This window comes from Delphinapterus leucas, chromosome 1, assembly GCF_059928025.1.
Source record: "Delphinapterus leucas isolate spDelLeu-1000000601 "Yukka" chromosome 1, BTC_Dleu_Yukka2, whole genome shotgun sequence".
In the NCBI taxonomy this organism is placed as follows: Eukaryota; Metazoa; Chordata; class Mammalia; order Artiodactyla; family Monodontidae; genus Delphinapterus; species Delphinapterus leucas.
This window is the reverse complement of record NC_143129.1, coordinates 66,049,663-66,074,132: the sequence shown is the minus strand read 5'-3', so window position 1 is coordinate 66,074,132 and position 24,470 is coordinate 66,049,663. Positions and strand designations below refer to the sequence as shown.

Below are 24,470 nucleotides of genomic sequence, written 5' to 3'. Positions count from 1 at the left end.
AATCCTGGTCTTTTTCTATATCCTTCCCCTGCTGTATTTTCTTCAGAGCAATTACTAATAGACATCAGAGTTATAGGTCTATTTATTTACTATCTGACATGCCCCCCATCAGAAAAGCTATAAGCTCCATGAGTCAGGACTTTGCGTTTTTCACAGTAGCTTCTCAATAAATAGTTTGGAATGACTGAAATTCAGAAACATTTTATTTAACATATGTAGAATTTATATGGACACAGACACTCCGAAAGATTAAGAAACAAGCCCTTGCAAGTTAGCAAGTGGCAAAGTGATGATTCAAATCCAGGTCATACTGACTCCAAAGTCCTGAACTTTTTCTATCACCTTTCTTTCAGACATAAAAAGCTATGCTAGAGGGGAGACCTTCAAGATGGCGGAGGAGTAAGACGTGGAGATCACCGTCCTACCCACACATACATTAGAAATACACCTACATGTGGAACATGGGGTTTGCTTTCTGCATCTAATGTGTTTCTGATTTTCTGCTTATCTTAGTTTAGTATTTACAGTTTATTACCATTGGTAGATTTGTTTATTGATTTGGTTGCTCTCTTCCTGTGATTTTTTTTTTAATATATAGATATATATACATTTTTCCTTTTTCTCTTTTTGTGAGTGTACGTGTATATGCTTCTTTGTGTGATTATGTCTGTATAGCTTTGCATTTACCATTTGTCCTAGGGCTCTGTCTGTCCTTTTTTTTTAGTATAGTTTTTAGTGCTTGTTATCATTGGTGGATTTCTTTTTTGCTTTGGGTGCTCTGCTCTTTCTTTTTTTTTTTTTTTGCTTTCTTTTTTTCTTTTCTTTGCGGTACGCAGGCCTCTCACTGCTGTGGCCTCTCCCGTTGCGGAGCACAGGCTCCGGACGCGCAGGCTCAGCGGCCATGGTTCACGGGCCCACGCGCTCCGTGGCAAGTGGGATCTTCCCGGCTCGGGGCACGAACCCATGTCCCCTGCATCGGCAGACAGACTCTCAACCACTGCGCCACCAGGGAAGCTGTTTTTGCTTTCTTTTTAAATTACTTAATTTTTTAAATTCTTACTAATTATTTTTTTCATAATTATTTCTTATTTTAATAACTATTTTATTTTATTATTATTTTTCTTTCTTTCTTTCTTTCTGTTTTTCTCCCTTTTCTTCTGAGCCATGTGGCTGACAGGGTCTTAATGCTCCGGCCAGGTGTCATGCCTGTGCCTCTGAGGTGGGAAAGCCGAGTTCAGGACATTGATCCACCAGAGACCTGCCGGCTCCACATAATATCAAATGGCAAAAGCTCTCCCAGAGACCTCCATCTCAACGCTAAGACCCAGCACCACTCACCGACCAGCAAGCTACAGGGCTGGATACCCTATGCCAAACAACTAGCAAGACAGGAACACAACAGAGAACACAACCCATTAGCAGAGAGGCTGGCTAAAATCATAATAAGGTCACAGACACCTGAAAACACACCACCGGATGTGGTCCTGCCTACTAGAGAGACAAAATCCAGCCTCATACACCGGAACACAGGCACTAGTCCCCTCCACCAGGAAACCTACACAACCCACTAAACTAACCCTAGCCAATGGGGAAAGACACCAAAAACAACAAGAACTACAAACCTGCAGCCTGAGAAAAGGAGACCCCCAAACACAGTAAGATAAGCAAAATGAGAAGACACAGAAACACACAGCAGATGAAGGAGCAAAGTAAAAACCCAGCAGACCAAACAAATAGGAAATAGGCAGTCTACCAGAAAAAGAATTCAGACTAATGATAAAAAAAGATGATCCAAAACTTGGAAATAGAATGGGGAAAATACAATAAACGTTTAACAAGGACCTAGAAGAACTAAAGAGCAAACAAACAATGATGAACAACACAATAAATGAAATTAAAAATTCTGTAGAAGGAAGCAATAGCAGAATAACTGAGGCAGAAGAACGGATAAGTGACCTAGAAGATAAAATATGGGAAATAACTACCACAGAGCAGAATAAAGGAAAAAGAATGAAAAGAATTGAGCACAGTCTTAGAGACCTCTGGGACAACATTAAACGCACCAACACTCGAATTATAGGAGGCCCAGAAGAAGAAGAGAAAAAGAAAGGGACTGGGAAAATATTTGAAGAGATTACAGTTGAAAACTTCCCTAATACGGGAAAGGAAATGGTTAATCAAGTTCAGGAAGCGCAGAGAGTCCCAACAGGATTAATTCAAGGATAAACACGCCAAGACACATATTAATCAAACTATCAAAAATTAAGTAAAAAGAAAAAATATTAAAAGCAGCAAGGGAAAAACAACAAATAACATACAAGGGAATCCCCATAAGGTTAACAGCTGATCTTTCAGCAGAAACTCTGCAAGCCAGAATGGAGGGGCAGGACATATTTAAAGTGATGAAATGGAAAAACCTACAACCAAGATTGCTCTACCCAGCAAGGATCTCATCCAGATTTGACGGCGAAATAAAAACCTTTAGAGTCAAGCAAAAGCTAAGAGAATTCAGCACCAATAAACCAGCTTTACAACAAATGCTAAAGGAACTTCCCTAGGCAGGAAACACAAGAGAAGGAAAAGACCTACAATAACAAACCCAAAACAATTAAGAAAATGGTAATAGGAATATACATATCAATAACGACCTTAAATGTAAATGGACTAAATGCTCCCAAAAGACAAAGACTGGCTGAATGGGTACAAAAACAAGACCTATATATATGTTGTCTACAAGAGACCCACTTCAGACCTAGGGACACATACAGACTGAAAGGGAGGGGATGGAAAAAGATATTCCATGGAAATGGAAATCAAAATAAAGCTGGAGTAGCAATTCTCATATCAGACAAGATACACTTTAAAATGAAGACTAAGACTATTACAAGAGAAAAAGAAGCAAACTACGTAATGATCAAGGGATCAATCCAAGAAGAAGATACAACAATTGTAAATATTTATGCGCCCAACATAGGAGCACCTCAATACATAAGGCAAATGCTAACAGCCATAAAAGGGGAAATCGACAGTAACACAATCATTCTAGGGGACTTTAACACCCCACTTTCACCAATGGACAGATCATCCAAAATGAAAATAAATATGGAAACACAAGCATTAAATGACACATTAAACAAGATGGACTTAATTGATATTTATAGGACATTCCATCCAAAAACAACAGAATAACACTTCCTTCTCAAGTGCTCATGGAACATTCTCCAGGATAGATCACATCTTGGGTCACAAATTAAGCCTTGGTAAATTTAAGAAAATTGAAATTGTATCAAGTATCTTTTCTGATCACAATGCTATGAGACTAGATATCAATTACAGGAAAACATCTGTAAAAAATACAAACACATGGAAGTTAAACAATACACTACTTAATAACCAAGAGATCACTGAAGAAATCAAAGAGAAAATCAAAAAATACCTAGAGGGCTTCCCTGCTGGTGCAGTGGTTGAGAGTCCGCCTGCCGACGCAGGGGACACGGGTTCGTGCCCCGGTCCGGGAAGATCCCACATGCCGCAGAGTGGCTAGGCCCGTGAGCCATGGCTGCTGAGCCTGCGCTCCGCAACGGGAGAGGCCACAAAGGTGAGAGGCTCGTGTACCACAAAAACAAACAAACAAACAAAAAAACCTAGAAACAAATGACAACGAAAACACAATGACCCAAAACCCATGGGATGCAGCAAAAGCAGTTCTAAGATGTAAGTTTATAACAATATAATCCTACCTCAAGAAACAAGAAACATCTCAAATAAACAACCTCACTTTACACCTAAAGCAATTAGAGAAAGAAGAACAAGAAAAACCCAAAGACAACAGAAGGAAAGAAATCATAAAGGTCACATCAGAAATAAATGAAAAAGAAATGAAGGAAACAATAGCAAAGATCAATAAAACTAAAAGCTGGTTCTTTGAGAAGATAAACAGAATTGATAAACCATTAGCCAGACTCATCAAGAAAAAAAGGGAGAAGAAACAAATCAATAGAATTAGAAATGAAAAAGGAGAAGTAACAACTGACACTGCAGAAATACAAAGGATCATGAGAGACTACTACAAGCAAATCTATGCCAATAAAATGGAAAACCTGGAAGAAATAGAATTCTTAGAAAAGCACAACCTTCTGAGACTGACCCAGAAAGAAATAGAAAATATAAACAAAACAATCACAAGCACTGAAATTGAGATTGTGATGAAAAATCTTCCAACAAACTAAAGCCCAGGACCAGATGGCTTCACAGGCGAATTCTATCAAACATTTAGAGAAGAACTAAAACCTATCCTTCTCAAACTCTTGCAAAATATAGCAGAGGGAGGAACACTCCCAAGCTCATTCTACAAGGCCACCATCTCCCTGATACCAAAACCAGACAAAATGTCTCAAACAAAGAAAACTACAGGCCAATATCACTGATGAACACAGATGCAAAAATCCTCCCCAAAATACTAGCAAACAGAATCCAACAGCTCATTAAAAGGATCATACACCATGATCAACTGGGGTTTATCCCAGGATGCAAGGGTTCTTCAGTATACGCAAATCAATCGATGTGATAAATCATACTAACAAATTGAAGGAGAAAAAAAATATCATGTCAAGAGATGCAGATAAAGCTTCCAACAAAATTCAACACCCATTTATGATAAAAGCCCTCCAGAAAGGAGGCATAGAGGGAACCTACCTCAACATAATAAAGGCCATAGATAACAAACACACAGCCAACATTGTTCTCAATTGTGAAAAACTGAAAGCATTTCCACTAAGATCAGGAACAAGGCAAGGTTGCCCACTCTCACCACTACTATTCCACATAGTTTTGGAAGTTTTAGCCACAGCAATCAGAGAAGAAAAATAAGTAAAAGTAATCTAAATTGGAAAAGAAGAAGTAAAGCTGTCACTGCTTGCAAATGACATGATACTATACACAGAGAATCCCAAAGATGCCACCAGAAAACTGCTAGAGCTAATCAATGAATTTGGTAAAGTAGCAGGATACAAAATTAATGCACAGAAATGTCTTGAATTCCTATACACTAATGATGAAAAATAAAAATCTAAAAGAGAAATTAAGGAAACACTCCCATTTACCACTGCAACAAAAAGAATAAAATACCTAGGAATAAACCTACCTAAGGAGACAAAAGTACCTTTATGCAGAAAACTATAAGACACTCATGAAAGAAATCAAAGATGATATCAACAGATGGAGAGATATACCAGGCTTGTGCAAGTTTCCTGATGCGAGGGACTGGTGGTGGGTAAAGCTGACTGTTTCTCTGGTGGGCAGAGCTCAGTAAAACTTTAATCCGCTTAACTGCTGATGGGTGGGGCTGGGTTCCCTCCCTGTTGGTTGTTCGGCCTGAGGCAACCCAACACTGGAGCCTACCTGGGCTCTTTGGTGGGGGTAATGGCAGACTCTGGGAGGGCTCATGCCAAGGAGTACTTCTCAGAACTTCTGCTGCCAGTGTCCTTGTCCCCACGGTGAGCCACAGCACGCCCCCCCCGCCTCTGCAGGAGACCCTCCAACACTAGCAGGTAGGTCTGGTTCAGTCTCCCCTGGGGTCACTGCTCCTTCCCCTGGGTCCCGACGTGCTCACTACTGTGTGTATGCCCTCCAAGAGTGGAGTCTCTGTTTCCCCCAGTCCTGTCAAAGTCCTGCCATCAAATCCCACTAACCTTCAAAGTCTGATTCTCTAGGAATTCCTCCTCCCATTGCCAGAGCCCCAGGTTGGGAAGCCTGACATGGGGCTCAGAACCTTCACTCCAGTGGGTGGACTTCTGTGGTCTAAGTGTTCTCCAGTCTGTGAGTCACCCACGCAGCAGTTATTGGATTTGATTTTACTGTGATTGTGCCTCTCCTACTGTCTCACTGTGGCTTCTCCTTTGTCTTTGGATGTGGGGTATCTTTTTTGGTGAGTTCCAGTTCTCAATGATTGTCCAGCAGCTAGTTGTGATTCTGGTGTTCTCACAAGATGGAGTGAGAGCACGTCCTACTCCACCATCTTGGTTCAGGACCTGTTTTGGTTCTTTCACATGAGTTTATTTTTTAAGTTTTAATGAAAAACTTTGCTAGGATTTTGACTGGAATTGCACTGAACTTATAGATCAACTTGGAAAGAACTGACATCTTTATGATGCTGAATCTTCCCATACATGAACATGTATATACGTTCATTTATTTCTTTTCTTACTGCCTAAAATAAAATTTATAGTTTTCTTGAAAAAGATCTCCCACATCTTTTGTTAGGTTCATCTTAGGTGTCCTATAGTTTTTCACCATTGAATGGAAATCTTTTAACTCTGTATAAAATAGGTAACTAATGAGAACCTAGTATAGCACAGGGAACTCTACTCAATGCTCTGTGGTGACCTAAGTGGGAAGGAAATCCAAAACATAGGGGATATATGTATACATATAGCTGATTCACTTTGCTTTACAGTAGAAACGAACACAACATTTTACAGCAACTATACTCCAATAAAAAGTAGAAAAAAAAATGGGAATCTTTTAAAATTATATTTTCTAATTGGTTATTTCACATATATCAAGAATATTAATGATTTTTATATATTGATATATGCAGTATAACATATAGATTTGGGAAGCACCATGAAAATGAAACAATAATATCAATATATAACATCTATTAAATACCATATTCCAGGCACTATGCCAAGCACTTAAATAATTTCACTTAATCCTTAGAAGAACACTATGATGTACTTACAACTATTACCTCATATTACAGACCAGGAGACTGAGAGCAATAATAGTAGTAGACAAGGGAACAAAGCCTGTACAACACCAACACTACCAAAGGACAGGTGAAGGGAAAAAATGCCAGTTAATAAGACATAGGGGCCGGAGGGGGAAGGTGGCAGAAGAGTAAGACGCGGAGATCACCTTCCTCCCCACAGATACATCAGAAATACATCTACACGTGGAACAACTCCTTCATAACACCTACTGAACGCTGGCAGAAGAGCTCAGACCTCTAAAAAGGCAAGAAACTCCCCATGTACCTGGGTAGGGCAAAAGAAAAAAGAATAAACAAAGACAAAAAAATAGGGACGGGACCTCCACCAGTGGGAGGGAGCCGTGAAGGAGGAAACGTGTCCACACACTAGAAGCCCCTTCGCGGGCAGAGACTGCGGGTGGCAGAGGGGGGGAGCTTCAGAGCCGCGGAGGAGAGCACATCAACAGGGGTGCGGAGGGCAAAGCGGGGAGATTTCCGCACAGAGGATCGGTGCCGACCAGCACTCACCAGCCCGAGAGGCTTGTCTGCTCACCCGCCGGGACAGACGGGTCTGGGAGCTGAGGCTCGGAGGCTTCGGTTGGAGCGCAGGAAGAGGACTGGTGGCATGAACACAGCCTGAAGGGGTTACTGCACCACAGCTAGCCGGGAGGGAGTCCGGGAAAAAGTCTGCACCTGCCTAAGGCGCAAGAGACTTTTTCTTCCCTCTTTGTTTCCTGGTGCACGAGGAGAGGGGATTAAGGGTGTTGCTTAAAGAAGCTCCAGAGACAGGTGCGAGCCGCGGCTAACAGCACAGAACCCAGAGACGGGCATGAGACGCTAAGGCTGCTGCTGCCGCCACCAAGAAGCCTGTGTGCGAGCACAGGTCACTATCCCCACCTCCCTTACGGGGAGCCTGTGCAGCCAGCCACTGCCAGGGTCCCGGGATCCAGGGACAACTTCCCCAGGAGAACGCACGTAGGGCCTCAGGCTGGTGCAACGTCATGCCGGCCTCTGCCACCGCAGGCTTGCCCCGCACTGCGTGCCCCTCCCTCCCCCCGTCCTGAGTGAGCCAGAGCCCCCGAATCAGCGGCTCCTTTAACCCCGTCCAGTCTGAGCGAAGAACAGACGCCCTCCGGGGACCTACACGCAGAGGCAGGCCCAAATCCAAAGCTGAACCCCGGGAGCTGTGCGAACAAAGAAGAGAAAAGGAAATCTCTCCCAGCAGCCTCAGGAGCAGCAGATTAAATCTCCACAATCAACTTGATGTACCCTGCATCTGTGGAATACCTAAATAGACAACGAATCATCCCAAATTGAGGAGGTGGACTTTGAGAGCAAGATTTATGATTTTTTCCCCTTTTCCTCTTTTTGTGAGGGTGTATGTGTATGCTTCTGTGTGAGACTTTGTCTGTATAGCTTTGCTTCCACCATTTGTCCTAGGGTTCAATCCGTCCGTATTTTTTTTCTTACTTTTTAAAAAATTCTTTTTCTTAATAATTATTGTTTTATTTTAATAACTTTATTTTATTTTACCTTACGTTATTTTATTTTCCTTTATCCCCTTCCTTCCTTCCTTCCTTCCTTTCTGCCTTTCTTTCTTTCTTTCTACTTTTTCTCCCTTTTATTCTGAGCCGTGTGGATGACAGGCTCTTGGTGCTGCAGCCAGGAGTCAGTGCTGTGCCTCTGAGGTGGGAGAGCCAACTTCAGGACACTGGTCCACAAGAGACCTCCCAGCTCCACGTAATATCAAATGGTGAAAATGTCCCAGAGACCCCCATCTCAACACCAGCACCCAGCTTCACTCAACGACCAGCAAACTACAGTACTGGACACCCTATGCCAAACAACTAGCAAGACAGGAACACAACCCCACCCATTAGCAGAGAGGCTGCCTAAAATCACAGTAAGTCCACAGACACCCCATAACACACCACCAGACGTGGACCTGCCCAGCAGAAAGACAAGATCCAGCCTCATCCACCAGAACGCAGGCACTAGTCCCCTCCACCAGGAAGCCTGCACAACCCACTGAACCAACCTTGGCCACTGGGGACAGACACCAAAAACAACGGGAACTACGAACATGCAGCCTGCAAAAAGGAGACCCCAAACACAGTAAGATAAGCAAAATGAGAAGACAGAAAAACACAGCAGATAAAGGAGCAAGATAAAAATGCATCAGATCTAACAAATGAAGAGGAAATAGGCAGTCTACCTGAAAAAGAATTCAGAATAATGACAGTAAAGATGATCCAAAATCTTGGAAATAGAATAGACAAAATGCAAGAAACATTTAACAAGGAACTGAAACAACTGAAGATGAAACAAGCAACGATGAAGAAAACAATAAATGAAATTAAAAACACTCTAGAAGGGATCAATAGCAGAATAACTGAGGCAGAAGAAGGGATAAGTAACCTGGAAGATAAAGTAGTGGAAATAACTACTGCAGAGCAGAATAAAGAAAAAAGAATGAAATGAATTGAGGACAGTCTCAGAGACCTCTGGGACAACATTAAATGCACCAACATTCGAACTATTGGGGTTCCAGAAGAAGAAGAGAAAAAGAAAGGGACTGAGAAAATATTTGAAGAGATTATAATTGAAAACTTCCCTAATATGGGAAAGGAAATAGTTAATCAAGTCCAGGAAGCACAAAGAGTCCCATACAGGATAACTCCAAGGAGAAACATGCCAGTACACATATTAATCAAACTATCAAAAATTAAATACAAAGAAAACATATTAAAAGCAGCAAGGGAAAAACAACAAATAACACACAAGGGAATCCCCGTAAGGTTAACAGCTGATCTTTCAGCAGAAACTCTGCAAGCCAGAAGGGACTGGCATGACATATTTAAAGTGATGAAGGAGAAAAACCTACAATCAAGATTACTCTACCCAGCAAGGATCTCACTCAGATTTGATGGAGAAATTAAAACCTTTACAGACAAGCAAAAGCTGAGAGAGTACAGCACCACCAAACCAGCTTTACAACAAATGCTAAAGAACCTTCTCTAGGCAAGAAACACAAGGGAAGGAAAAGGTCTATAATAACAAACCCAAAACAATTAAAATGGGAATAGGAACATACATATCGATAATTACCTTAAATGTAAATGGATTAAATGCTCCCACCAAAAGACATAGACTGGCTGAATGGATACAAAAACAAGACCCATATATATGCTGTCTACATGAGACCCACTTCAGACCTAGAGACACATACAGACTGAAAGTGAGGGGATGGAAAAAGATATTCCATGTGAATGAAAACCAAAAGAAAGCTGGAGTAGCAATTCTCATATCAGACAAAATAGACTTTAAAACACAGACTATTAGAAGAGACAAAGAAGGACACTACCTAATGATCAAGGGATCGATCCAAGAAGAAGATATAACAATTGTAAATATTTATGCACCCAACATAGGAGCACCTCAATACATAAGGCAAATACTAACAGCCATAAAAGGGGAAATCAACAGTAACACATTCATAGTAGGGGACTTTAACACCCCACTTTCACCAATGGACAGATCATCCAAAATGAAAATAAATAAGGAAACACAAGCTTTAAATGATACATTAAACAAGATGGACTTAATTGATATTTATAGGACATTCCATCCAAAAACAACAGAATACACATATTTCTCTAGTGCTCATGGAAAATTCCCCAGGATAGATCATATCTTGGGTCACAAATCAAGCCTAGGTAAATTTAATAAAACTGAAATTGTATCAAGTACCTTTTCCAACCAAAATGCTATGAGACTAGATATCAATTACAGGAAAACATCTGCAAAAAATACAAACACACGGAGGCTAAACAATACACTACTTAATAACTAAGTGATCACTGAAGAAATCAAAGAGGGAACCAAAAAATACCTAGAAACAAATGACAATGGAGACACGACAACCCAAAACCTATGGGATGCAGCAAAAGCAGTTGTAAGAGGGAAGTTTATAGCAATACAATCCTACCTTAAGAAACATTAAACATCTCGAATATACAACCTAACCTTGCACCTAAAGCAATTAGAGAAACAAGAACAAAAAAACCCCAAAGTTAGAAGAAGGAAAGAAATCATAAAGATCAGATCAGAAATAAATGAAAAAGAAATGAAGGAAATGATAGCAAAGATCAATAAAACTAAAAGCTGGTTCTTTGAGAAGATAAACAAAATTGATAAACCATTAGCCAGACCCATCAAGAAAAAAAGGGAGAAGACTCAAATCAATAGAATTAGAAATGAAAAAGGAGAAGTAACCACTGACACTGCAGAAATACAAAAGATCATGAGAGATTACTACAAGCAAATCTATGCCAATATAATGGACAACCTGGAAGAAATGGACAACTTCTTAGAAATGCACAACGTGCCAAGACTGAATCAGGAAGAAATAGAAAATATGAACAGACCAATCACAAGCACTGAAATTGAAACTGTGATTAAAAATCTTCCAACAAACAAAAGCCCAGGACCAGATGGCTTCACAGGCGAATTCTTTCAAACATTTAGAGAAGAGCTAACACCTATCCTTCTCAAACTCTTCCAAAATATAGCAGAGGGAGGAACACTCCAAAACTCATTCTACGAGGCCACCATCACACTGATACCAAAAACAGACAAGGATGTCACAAACAAAGAAAACTACAGGCCAATATCACTGATGAACATAGATGCAAAAATCCTCAACAACATACTAGCAAAGAGAATCCAACAGCACATTAAAAGGATCATACACCATGATCAACTGGGGTTTATTCCAGGAATGCAAGGATTCTTCAATATACACAAATCAATCAATGTGATACACCATATTAACAAATTGAAGGAGAAAAACCATATGGTCATCTCAGTAGATGCAGAGAAAGCTTTTGCCAAAATTCAACACCCATTTTTGATAAAAAACCCTCCAGAAAGTACGCATAGAGGGAACTTTCCTCAACTTAATAAAGGCCATATATGACAAGCCCATAGCCAACATCGTCCTCAATGGTGAAAAACTGAAAGCATTTCCACTAAGATCAGGAATAAGACAAGGTTGCCCACTCTCACCACTCTTATTCAACATAGTTTTGGAAGTTTTAGCCACAGCAATCAAAGAAGAAAAGGAAATAAAAGGAATCCAAATCGGAAAAGAAGTAGTAAAGCTGTCATTGTTTGCAGATGACATGATACCATACATAGAGAATCCTAAAGATGCTACCAGAAAACTTCTAGAACTAATCAATGAATTTGGTAAAGTGCAGGATACAAAATTAATGCACAGAAATCTCTGGCATTCCTAAACACTAATGATGAAAAATCTGAAAGTGAAATCAAGAAAACACTCCCATTTACCATTGCAACAAAAAGAATAAAATATCTAGGAATAAACCTACCTAAGGAGACAAAAGACCTGTATGCAGAAAATTATAAGACACTGATGAAAGAAATTAAAGATGATACAAATAGATGGAGAGATATACCATGTTCTTGGATTGGAAGAATCAACATTGTGAAAATGACTATACTACCCAAAGCAATCTACAGATTCAATGCAATCTCTATCAAACTACCACTGGCATTTTTCACAGAACTAGAACAAAGAATTTCACAATTTGTATGGAAACACAAAAGACCCCGGATAGCCAAAGCAATCTTGAGAATGAAAAACGGAGCTGGAGGAATCAGGCTCCCTGACTTCAGACTATACTACAAAGCTACAGTAATCAAGACAGTATGGTACTGGCACAAAAACAGAAAGATAGATCAATGGAACAGGATAGAAAGCCCAGAGATAAACCCACGCACATATGGTCACCTTATCTTTGATAAAGGAGGCAGGAATGTACAGTGGAGCAAGGACAGCCTCTTCAATAAGTGGTGCTGGGAAAACTGGACAGGTACATGTAAAAGTATGAGATTAGATCACTCCCTAACACCATACACAAAAATAAGCTCAAAATGGATTAAAGTCCTAAATGTAAGGCCAGACACTATCAAACATAGGCAGAACACTCTATGACATAAATCACAGCAAGATCCTTTTTGACCCACCTCCTAGAGAAATGGAAATAAAAACAAAAATAAACAAATGGGACCTAATGAAACTTCAAAGCTTTTGCACAGCAAAAGAAACCATAAACAAGACCAAAAGACAACCCTCAGAATGGGAGAAAATACTTGCAAATGAAGCAACTGACAAAGGATTAATCTCCAAAATTTACAAGCACCTCATGCAGCTCAATATCAAAAAAACAAACAACCCAATCCAAAAATGGGCAGAAGGCCTAAATATACATTTCTCCAAAGAAGATATACAGACTGCCAACAAACACATGAAAGAATGTTCAACATCATTAATCATTAGAGAAATGCAGATCAAAACTACAATGAGATATCAACTCACACCAGCCAGAATAGCCATCGTCAAAAAATCTAGAAACAATAAATGCTGGAGAGGTTGTGAAGAAAAGGGAACACTCTTGCACGGCTGGTGGGAATGTGAATTGGTACAGCCACTATGGAGAACGGTATGGAGGTTCCTTAAAAAACTGCAAATAGAACTACCATATGACCCAGCAATCCCACTACTGGGCATATACCCTGAGAAAACCATAATTCAAAAAGACTCATGTACCAAAATGTTCATTGCAGCTCTATTTACAATAGCCAGGAGATGGAAACAACCTAAGTGTCCATCATTGGAGGAATGGATAAAGAAGATGTGGCACATATATACAATGGAATATTACTCAGCCATAAAAAGAAACGAAATTGAGCTATTTGTAATGAGGTGGATGGACATAGAGTCTGTCATACAGAGCGAAGTAAGTCAGAAAGAGAAAGACAAATACCATATGCTAACACATATATACGGAATTTAAGAAAAATAAATGTCATGAAGAACCTAGGCGTAAGAGAGCAATAAAGACACAGACCTACTAGAGAATGGACTTGAGGATATGGGGAGGGGGAAGGGTAAGCTGTGACAAAGTGAGAGAGTGGCATGGACATATATACACTACCAAATGTAAAACAGATAGCTAGTTGGAAGCAGCAGCGTAGCACAGGGAGATCAGCTCGGTGCTTTGTGACCACCTAGAGGGGTGGGATAGGGAGGGTGGGAGGGAGGGAGATGCAAGCGGGAAGAGATATGGGAATATATATATATATATATGTATAACTGATTCACTTTGTTATAAAGCAGAAACTAACATACCATTGTAAAGCAATTATATTCCAATAAAGATGTAAAATAAAAATAAAAAAAAAGACATAGATTGTGATCTGCTAAATATAAAGCAAAAAAGGATAGTGAGATATCACAGAATTAAAATATTGTGGAATATTTCAAAAAGGAGAAAGTGTGCAAACCTGTTAAATGTTGCAGTAAAACACAGTAGATACAGTAAAATAAGAAATGATAATTTTTTTCTTGGATTTTTTAATTAAGAGGACATAGGTTATCTTAGCCAAAATGATTTCAGTGGAATGAAAGGATGAAGCCAAATTGTAATGACTGCTCTCAATGTAGTCAAAGGCAACTGCAAACAGTGAGTATAGTCTAGGCTTTGGTGAAATCTGGGAAAGAAGGAAAAAAGATTACACAGTAACTGACAGGAATTCAAGGTCAAAAAGAGGTGATTTGGGACTGCTTATATAGTGTTTTTCAATCTTTTGTCAATATCTATGGTCCTTGCTTCCTCATGTATGCTACATGTTCCAGCTGCAGTATTTCTCCTTGATAGCTAGTCAGCTAACATAATGTCCACAATACTCACTCTTCCCAAGACAAACATCAAGAATATGTATAACCTAACGGGTTCATACAAATAATGGGGTATTTCTGAGATGAACGTCAGAAATAGCTGAGAAAACTTAAGTGCACAAAACAGAAACAAATATGCTTAAGACACTTCTTTGAAGGAAGGATTATGGTAGCTAAAGTTGTAGAAGGTTCTCCACTACAAAAAAAACGGGGGGAAAGGTCATTCTGCAAACTGTATCTGCAGGTAGGAATTTTTCTACCAAGCTTAGCACATGCATTACGTACGTGCATGCATCAAAACACACAAATATATATACTTAAGATGAGTCTAGCTTTACCATGTTAATGTATAAAACTTCCCTTGCGTTTCTAAATCCACTTATTTTCAGCATCAACGTATTACTGAAATAAATGTACAACCTATATCGCTATCCGATAAAGATACGGTATAGCTGGACTTAAGAGTCAAGGTTCATGGTATAGTAAAAGGCAAAGAACATCTGTAAGGTAAAGCATCTCGAGAAAAATACCAAAGTGATATGCTGACAGTTTTCCCATTTTATTTATATTATATCAAAGGTTTTTCTTAAAAAAAAAAAAGACTTTGAAAAAATATTTTTTACTAACAGGAAGTAGCTAGGGAGCTTAATGACCAATTTACTGGATGAATGAATTCTCCTGATAAGTATTTACTGAGCATTTATTATGTAGCAGGCAGATTCTAATAATCAAAACAAAACAGAAAAAAAAAACCCTGCCCTCATGGAACTCCTTGGTGGAATCGTCTAATGTATAAATATATACAGAGCCTAAGTTATCTAAAATTTGACGGGTACATTTGTGCTCAAATTTATTAAATGAACTGGTGAAAATCAAGAACAGAGAAAGGGATGGGGTGAGATGCTCATGGGGTAAATAGGAGGAATGTAACAATGACTTTTCAGTTCAGCCCCCAATAATTTCCTTCATTAATTATTTATGTCATCATTTTTATAATATCTTACAATATCTGATTGGCATTTAACAATTGAAAATAATACTACATTTATAGTAAATGTCTATAAATAAGATCAAAGGTCAGGGACTATAATCACTCTTGCATATACCTTTGACAACCACAACCCTCCTATCATACTTGCTTCACAAAACCACAGCCATGGCTAAAGCAACCCTTCACCTACTCTGCACCTACACTCATGCAACTGAACATGGCTGGAGAACATCCACACTCACAGTTCATGACCATGAACTTCAGGTGAGCCATTCATTCAATACAGCAATCATACCATATTTCCCTAATCTTTTCCTTTGCCTAGTCTTTCAGATGATTATTTCACATCCTCTCTCTTTTAACCAACGAATACCGTCTCTCTCATCCTCACTTTTAGCTGTTTTTGACCTTGCTTCCTACTTTCCTATTGAGAAAACTGAGGCAATAAGTATCAGCATCAAAACCCACATACTCTGCCTTCCCATTTGCTGCTAAAGACAAGTACCTACGCACCACTATGCAGTCAATCTGGTCTCTAATTTCCATTCCCTCTCACCTAATCAATGACATTGCTACAGTAAGTTTCCCCCTTTTCCCCAATCATTAATTTTTCACATCTGTAATTCTCATCTTAAAAAAAAATTTGACCCTGCTTTTCCTCATAGCTACCACCTCATTTCTCTGCTCACCTCTGCAGCAAAAACTGCCCCAAAAGAGTTGTCTAGATTCACTGTCTAGAATTCCTGTCCTCCAATTTTCTTTTAAATCCACTCCAAGCAGGGCTTTGCCTCCAACTCTCCATCAACATTGATCTTACCAAGTTTACCAATGACCTCTGCATTGCAAAATCTAATATTCAATTCCCAGTCCCCTTCTTACTTGATAATCTGCTTCATTTGACACTACTGATCATTCTCTCCTCATAGAATATTTTCTTCACTTGGCTCCAGGACACAACTACCTCTGAATTTTTTCCTTCTACCTCACTAAAGGCTCCTCCTTTACTTCTTTCTCCTCTTTAACCCTTTACCAGGGCATAAAGGTTCCAACCCTGTTCTCTTTCCTTCTCTAGCTACACTCTCCTTGGTAATCTCAACCAGTTTCACGTGGTTTCCTGACCTCTCCCCCAAACTCACATATTCAGTTTTTTCTTCAATCTCTCTACTTGGATAACTAACATACATGTTAAGTTTGCAGTGTCCAAAGTGTAACCTCTTATTTTCCATCCATACTGACTCTAGCCATAGCCTTCCTTATTTCAGTTTATGTCAATGTTATCCTTTCAGTTGGTCAGTCCAAGAACTTTGGAGTAATCCTAGACATGTCTCTTTTTCTCATACTCTACATTCAATCTGGAAGGAAATTTTGATCATTTGACCTTCAACCACCAAACTATATTTTTAAATACATCTAAGCACTCCACTCATTGCTACTACCCTGGTCCAAGCCATCACCTCTCTGAATTATTTGCAACATCCTCTTAACTGGGCTCCTGTTGCTACTCTGGCCCTCTACAGTCTATTCTCAATGCAGCAGCCAGAGCAATCTTTTTTAAATGGCAAGTCAAGCTTGTCAGTCCTCTGTTCAAATCCCTGCAACAGCTCTCCACTTTCCTCAGAGAAGACGACAAAAGTCTTGTGCTATCGTGGTCTTCAAACCATGTGATATCTCCCTGATTACTTGTGACCTCATCAGCTCATTCTTTGCTGTTAACTAAATAAGCCAGGCAGCAATATGCTGTTCTAAAATTAGCAAGACGGTCAGAATACCTGAGACAGAGTGAGTAAGGGAGAGACTGGTTGTAGATGATGTTATAGAAGTTGATAGGGACCAGATCAGGTAGAGCTTTGCATGCTATGATACTTAGATTTTATAAGAGACAAAAGTTCACTAGAGTTTAATAGCTGAATTGTTAATCTGATTTATTTTTAAAAGATCACTTGGACATAGTTAATTTTACTTGGGAAAGGTAAATTTTTCATAAATTGAGTGTAAGAGAAGAAGGTAAAGAAGAATTAGGAAGCTTTTTGCAATAGTCGATAAAATATAACAGTGATTTAGACCACAGTCATCAAACTCAAGGTCTAATTTGAAAGAAAGGCCAAAAGGATTTATTGACAGAGTTGTAAGGAGAAGAAAAAATATATATATCAACTAGCAGTTGACCCTTGAACAACACAAGTTTGAACAGTTCACTGGTCCACTTATATGCAGATTTTTTTCAACAGTAAATACTACAGTACTACATGATCTGTGATTGGATGCCAAGGAAACTTGGATAGGGAGGAAATGTGGCTGCGGAGGGAGTACTATAAATTACAGGCAGATTTTCGACTGCACAGTGGTTTGGAATCCCTAACCCCCACGTTGTTCAAGGGTCAACTGTATCATAAAACTCTAATATTATTCCATTAAAAATATGACCAGACTAAAAACCATCTTAAATTAGCTAAGAAACTTCTCACAATGCTAAGAATTAACTTGCACTTCATTAATTCAACATCAGTATAAACCCAGTGTAATAATACCTTATTTATACGGATTTAAAATAAGGAGTAGGAAAACGTTTTCATAAACACTAGCTATATATAGGAAAAGAAAAGGATGTTAAGCTTGAATATATGGTGTCAAGTCTGAGTCAAAGAAAGAATGTATGAAATGATGTCTTCTTTTTGAATATTCACTTTCCATAAACTGGTATTCTTAGATGAATAAGTCATACACTGATAAGCCTCAGTAATTTAAGTCTTTGGAACAAAATGGGACAATAAGTATTTCAATTGGAGAAAACTTATCCTGACCATGACCAGGTTACCAGTTCTCAAAGGAGATGTATCACTGAAACACTGTTAATCCTAGGCAAAAGGTCAAAGGTTTTCTCTACTGCTACACCACTGTATAAATCCACCCTAAGTCAGCAGTGACAAAATGCTTTACTCTGACATCAAACATTTAACAAAACCAAAACAGAATTGAAGTAGTTTAAAAACACCTTACTCTGGCAGCACAAGCAAAAGAATCAGGGCCATGAGCTGCATTTCTTATGCCATCTGTTCCAAAGAGGGCTCTAATGCTTCCAGGAGCATCTGTACGTGCCAGTCCAGAGTTGGCAGGTCCAAGAAGTCTTTTCCATTCACATATAGCATCATCTCTTAAAATCTCCATGGCAATTATAGGACCACTGGTGATAAACTGGATCAGCTCACTGTGAAACAGGTGAAAGATTGATTTGCTTCATTTTTCTATCAACCTAGGTACCTCTCTTAACAACAAGGATATATTACAATTTGAGTATTTCAACACATACTCATGATCATGATCTCAGAACTACTGGACATAGTGAATTTTACATGGGCAAGACAAAATTTTCATAAATTGAGTGCCTTACAGTGGCCCGAGTGTCTACAAATCACTAGTGTTGTCAATTACTATTAGCAGAAAAATCAGTCTTTCATTGAACTAAGACTACTTCATTGACTTAAAATGCCTATTTTTGATCTATGCTTTCTACATTGCTCTGAAAGGTACAGAAGAATCTTTTTATTTTCACGTGGTTTACCACTGCAGTCAAATGAAATCGCAGTAGAGAAAGTGATGAGTGATGTATTGTAATATATTTGCAGTAAGAATTAATTGTTTTTGGGTAGATCTATTAGAATTCAAAGAATGACAATGAATTTTCAGTCAATAAGCATTGAGTTGGTCAAGTGACATATAAGACATTACACTAGAAGCTGTAATGCTATAAACACATACAAAGGCTATAACAAAGAATAATTTCCAAGACAATTGTAGATGCCTATTCTACACAAGGTTTGAGAACATTTTTATAATGCTTGGTTTAAAATAATCTATACCATAATGATTTTCTTATGTAAAAATTTTCTTTAATAAGGCACTATTCTGTACAGGACACCAAATAGCATTTCTATTGCAGCAGCTTGGCTAATCCTTCTTTATTAGAAAAGTAAGTATTCCTCCTTTGTCAATAGCAATATGAGGTGCACAATATTCACTTAACTTTAAATACAACCCAAATATTTAGAACATAGTTTGTTTCTAACATATTTGTTGCTATATTTCAAAGAACAAAACGTATATCAAACAACTTAGTTAACATACAAAGGTTCTTTGAACAATGTTTTATATACATTGAGAATGCTAAAATAAGAGTTTAAAACACAACAAATAGATATTCAACATAAAATGTAATTATCTCTCTATTTTTAATCTACTGAAATCTAAAAAGAAAGCTATGCTCCTTATGATTTAAACATTTTATTTGCTTCTGATTAAAGTTTAATATGTTCATTTAATGATAAGAGAATTTTCAACTAATAAAAGGAGAGAAAAAAACAATTCTTAGAAAAAATGCTCTCTGCAGTTGCAAGATGTTGCTAAGGACTTTTTGACAAATTATTCTCATGTAACAAATTTTTGAATTGTAAAATTATAACTCTTTCGTTTTCCACGATATCCTCCATTATATCCCACGACCCCCAATTTCAGTACCTACTTTAAAAAGGGCCTTGACTGATGATCTATATGAAAATCTGTTGCTTCTTTCCTATAATCAAAATGACAATAGTTAAGAATTATGTAAGGAAATTATTTTAACTTACATTAATAAAATAATGAAATTCTCTATGTGATCCGTATGTGAGTTAAGGACTTTTCACCAAATATTCTGCTCAAATCTCCCCTCTTTTCAAATTTTTGCTAGTATGGATATCTATGCTAGGATGTAAAATTAAAATGAACAAAAGAGGCAATATTTACTTTATTACTCATGTTCAAATCTACAATCTTCCTTTTCACTAGCATCTTTAACATTCTAAAGCCAAAGTTTAACATATGACCAATAAAAATTATTTTTTCTTTAAAGTTCAAATAAGTTACATCAAAAAATGCAAAGCCATCTTCAAATTCAAAATTTGTTACCTCCTTCTACAGGCTTTAAACCTGAGAGGTTAGGCTAGAATTTTACTTTAATAGTTATAGTTTTCTTCCTTAGATCGCCCTAAAAGAAAGACTATATGCTTGTGTTTTTAAAAACTGCTTGACAAATTATGCATATCAATGTATTCTTATTGGTTTTTAATGTATTAAAAACGAATCCTTGAACTTACATTCCCCCCCAAAAATGGATAATATGGAGATATTCAGAAATCTGAATTTATTAAGGGCAATCGGGATTTACTTTTAAATTTCTAGTCCCACAACTATAGAGACAATGAAAGGATAACGGACTTTTACACTGATTTTAAAAGTTATTTAGACTTTTCGGTTAATCAAACCAAGTGTCTCAAACTTGTACAGTTTTCTCATAGGCTTTAAACGTAATTCATAGTATATGACAAATATATGTCAACATCAACTATTTAAAATAGCAAATTAAAGTATCCCCTAACAAAAGATTAACCTTTCAGGCTTGGTAATTTAGTATGCAATGCTTTAAGATCTTATAGGCCCATTACAAAATGAATTTACTTAATAAGCTATATCAGGATATACTTTTATTCAAACCAAGTGTACTAAAATATTCTCTTTGGCCATGAAAAGATTATGAAAGTATACTATGCAAGTATAGAAAATGAAATTCATCCCAAGAAATGGAAGGGGAAGAAAACTCATTTTTCTAGAGGGTATTACATGCCCAACATTAAATGTTATTATTCCTCATAACAATATATTGAAATAGGTATGATCATCTTCATTTTACATTTGAAAATAATGAAGTTCAGCATGATTACATAACTTGTCCGGGTCAAAGTGCTGGTAAGGGAAGAAGGACAGGGAGATTTGAACCCAAATCTCTGATTGCTTATGACCTTACTATTACCAACGTCAGAAAAAAAAAAAATTCTAGAGGGTAAGGAAAAGAATTCATAAAAATGATATGGATATTCTGTATTGCAGCCTAAAATGAGGTAAAACTGAGCGTCTAAAAAACCTCAAGTGGGGAGTATTTTAGAAGAGTTAGCAGCAAGACTACTAATATGACCAATTCTAAACTTTAACACAACTGAACTAAGAAAAATCATAATGTTTAATATCAGTGAAAAGAAAAATATTAATTACTGAAAGTATCTTATTGCTTTCTTCTAATATGTCACCGACCCCATAGTTATTTCCACTGAAAATCTATAACTGAAACCAAGATGAGAGTTCATGAGTTTTTTTCTCATCATTCTTTTTTAATTCCTCCCTTAAAAAGTTTAGATGGAGAGAAGGATTAACAAGTGCATCACCACCTAGAGAAGTCTTTTTGCTGTTATTTTGTTATGTTTTGTTTTGTTGTGTTTTTATAAAGAAACTCACCATTGTCACAAAGATCTATTAATTCTTTTACGAAATACTTACTTAGTGCCTACTTTGAATCAGGCACTGATCCTAGAACTAGAAGTACAAAGTTAGATGGAACTCAGCTTCTGCCTTTCAGATACTGTCATGAGGGAGGAACTGACATTTGAGCAAATAAGTTTAGAAAAGATTTAAGCATTGGGAGATACTCCTCCATGGGTCTCTGACACTCCTAACGTGTCTTATTGGGTATGCCAAGAATGCAAGGCCCCAGCTACTGTTTATCCTAGCCATTTCTTGGAGTTATGTTTATAATGAGCAACTTTGAGGGATGAGGTCATGCCTCTTCAGTACAAAGAGAAGGCTTGTTTACTGCTCGCTAATGAAACAGTGGGTAACCTAAGTTCCATGCTCCTCAGAGGTGATGCAATCAACTGTGTGTACGACATCCACCCGGGCCCATACCATATTATTCCCACGGGACATGAAAGCAAAGGGAACCAACAGAAACATGATGTTCATGCTGCTTACTGACCATACTCAAGCCCTCTGTCTCTGACGCAGAAGTCTCACGTCTTCTGCTAGCATCCCTGAGAGAGTAACAGACTAACTTATTAGCTTTTAAGTTGGGTAAAATCCAAGACTTGACAGTAATATTAATAGAGATGTATGAGGTGCTATAAACAATTTAAAAAGCTGTTAAGTTTTCTTGGGCAACTTTATTGTGGAAAGTTTGACACCAAATTATCAAACACTGGAAGTATAGAGACATAAAAAAGTTTTAATCACACTGAAACTATTCAAAGTCATCTCTCCAGAATTCAGTCCCATAGCCTGCTGTGAGGGCAAGCATTCTCAATACAGACAGAAATGGGACAAATATAACTATGCTCATAAAGGATCATGACCTCGGTTTCTACTAAATAACAGTGATATCACTAGTACTACAGTACTACCACTAATAGCTGACACCTATATACACCTACTATGTCACGGTTTTTCAAAGCACTTTACTTTTATTAAACTCACATAACCCTCATGACAACTTTATGATACAGGTGATGTTACAACCTCCATTTTGCAGATGAAGAAACTGAAGCACAGAGGTAAGCTGTTCAGAGTCACAGCCTACTAAGCGGTGCAGTTACAAGCAACCTGGCTCTAGACTCTGTGCTCTGAAATAGAAGACGCCTGCCTTTCTAGAATATATGTAAACTGGGAGATCTTATATAGGGGAAAAATTCAAATTGTCATTACTGGGGTAAAAATGAGGATGTTTTGTTAAGGTTTCTAGGGATCAGACTTATCAAAGCTACACTATCTACTGCTCTCCATTGTCCCTGTTCTCACAGAGACAAAAAAGCAACCGCCCCATGGGATAAAGAGCCAGGAACATCAGTGAGAAGGCACCTAAGCAAACAAACACACACAAATCAGTGAAGTAACCTAAGAAAACTGCCGGGTCAAGCCCTGCCTAACAGCTACATGAATGTCTCTACCTAACACTAAGTCTTTTTTTTTTTTTTTTTTTGGCAGCACGCGGGCCTCTCACTGTTGTGGCCTCTCCCGTTGCGGAGCACAGGCTCCAGACGCGCAGGCTCAGCAGCCATGGCTCACAGGCCCAGCCGCTGCATGGCATGTGGGATCTATCCTGGACCGGGTCACAAACCCGTGTCCCCTGCATTGCCAGGCAGACTCTCAACCACTGCGCCACCAGAGAAGCCCGCAACACTAAGTCTTACTTTCATTAAATAACTTAGAAAGTATCTGGTCAGATAGAATGGCTTGCTTTTCAGAGCAGTAAATAGGTATATCTGCCAATTATATATATTGGAAGGAAATAAAACATTGCCAAACACATGACTTTTGAAAATCTCAACAGTAACATTCCCTTGTCAAATAGAAATAATCTAATATTCATTTCTTCTATAATTTTTATACAATGTGTTACATTGTATAAAAGAAGAGATTACAACTATGAAACACTGGTGTTATAAAAGCAGATGGGGTTATGAAAGACAATGAAGAGTTCATGTCTAATAAATAGTTAATAGTATAACCTGACAACTCCTATTTGCTTAGAGTTCAATCATCCTTTATGCATCTGATTACCTGTTGTCTTCCATTTCCTCATTCTAATAAGAATACTATACTATTCTTTGTCATTCTGTGGAAGTTTTTAAACAAAGACATGAAAGATAGATGATTTTTTTTTTGAAAAAAGGAACCAGACATTACATAACTGAAAATGCTCAAAAAATTTACCTTGAAAGTGTCATCATTTTGAGTTTGGTTAGAGTAAATCCAGCTTTGCTTATTATTTCAATTATTTCTCCTGCTTTTGATACTGCATCTGGTTTAATCAGGGCTAATGTTCTATAAAGAAACAAAGAATAAATTTAAAGATAAAAATAGTTTGGCAGTTTTTACTTATAATTCCCAAGCAGTGGTAATTTCCTTAAAAATCCTAGATCAAACATCAAAGTGAATTATAAATACAAATGTATTAATGGCCTCATAAAAACTTAATACAACGGAAGTTTACTATTTTTTCACAAGGAAATAAAAATTAGGTACCCAATCTAGAAAAATAATAAAAGTTTAGAGGGAAAAAAAGTTAAGACTCATTTTAAATATGTCCACGTTATAAAACACAGGTG

The 24,470-nt window shown here is 37.9% G+C and overlaps 1 protein-coding gene across 4 annotated transcripts in view; it reads right to left on the bottom strand.

Moving 5' to 3' along the window:
• Positions 1 to 24,470, bottom strand: part of NME7 (NME/NM23 family member 7) — a 260,881-nt gene that overhangs the window by 186,013 nt on the left and 50,398 nt on the right. For all 4 annotated transcript variants that reach the window (XM_022560184.2, XM_089911417.1, XM_089911404.1 and 1 more), the window contains 3 exons: positions 24,076 to 24,186; positions 20,024 to 20,074; positions 18,505 to 18,712 (listed from right to left, as the gene is read on the bottom strand). In XM_022560184.2, the coding sequence (XP_022415892.1) occupies positions 18,505 to 18,712; positions 20,024 to 20,074; positions 24,076 to 24,186 (370 nt within the window). The remainder of the gene's footprint in view (positions 1 to 18,504; positions 18,713 to 20,023; positions 20,075 to 24,075; positions 24,187 to 24,470) is intronic.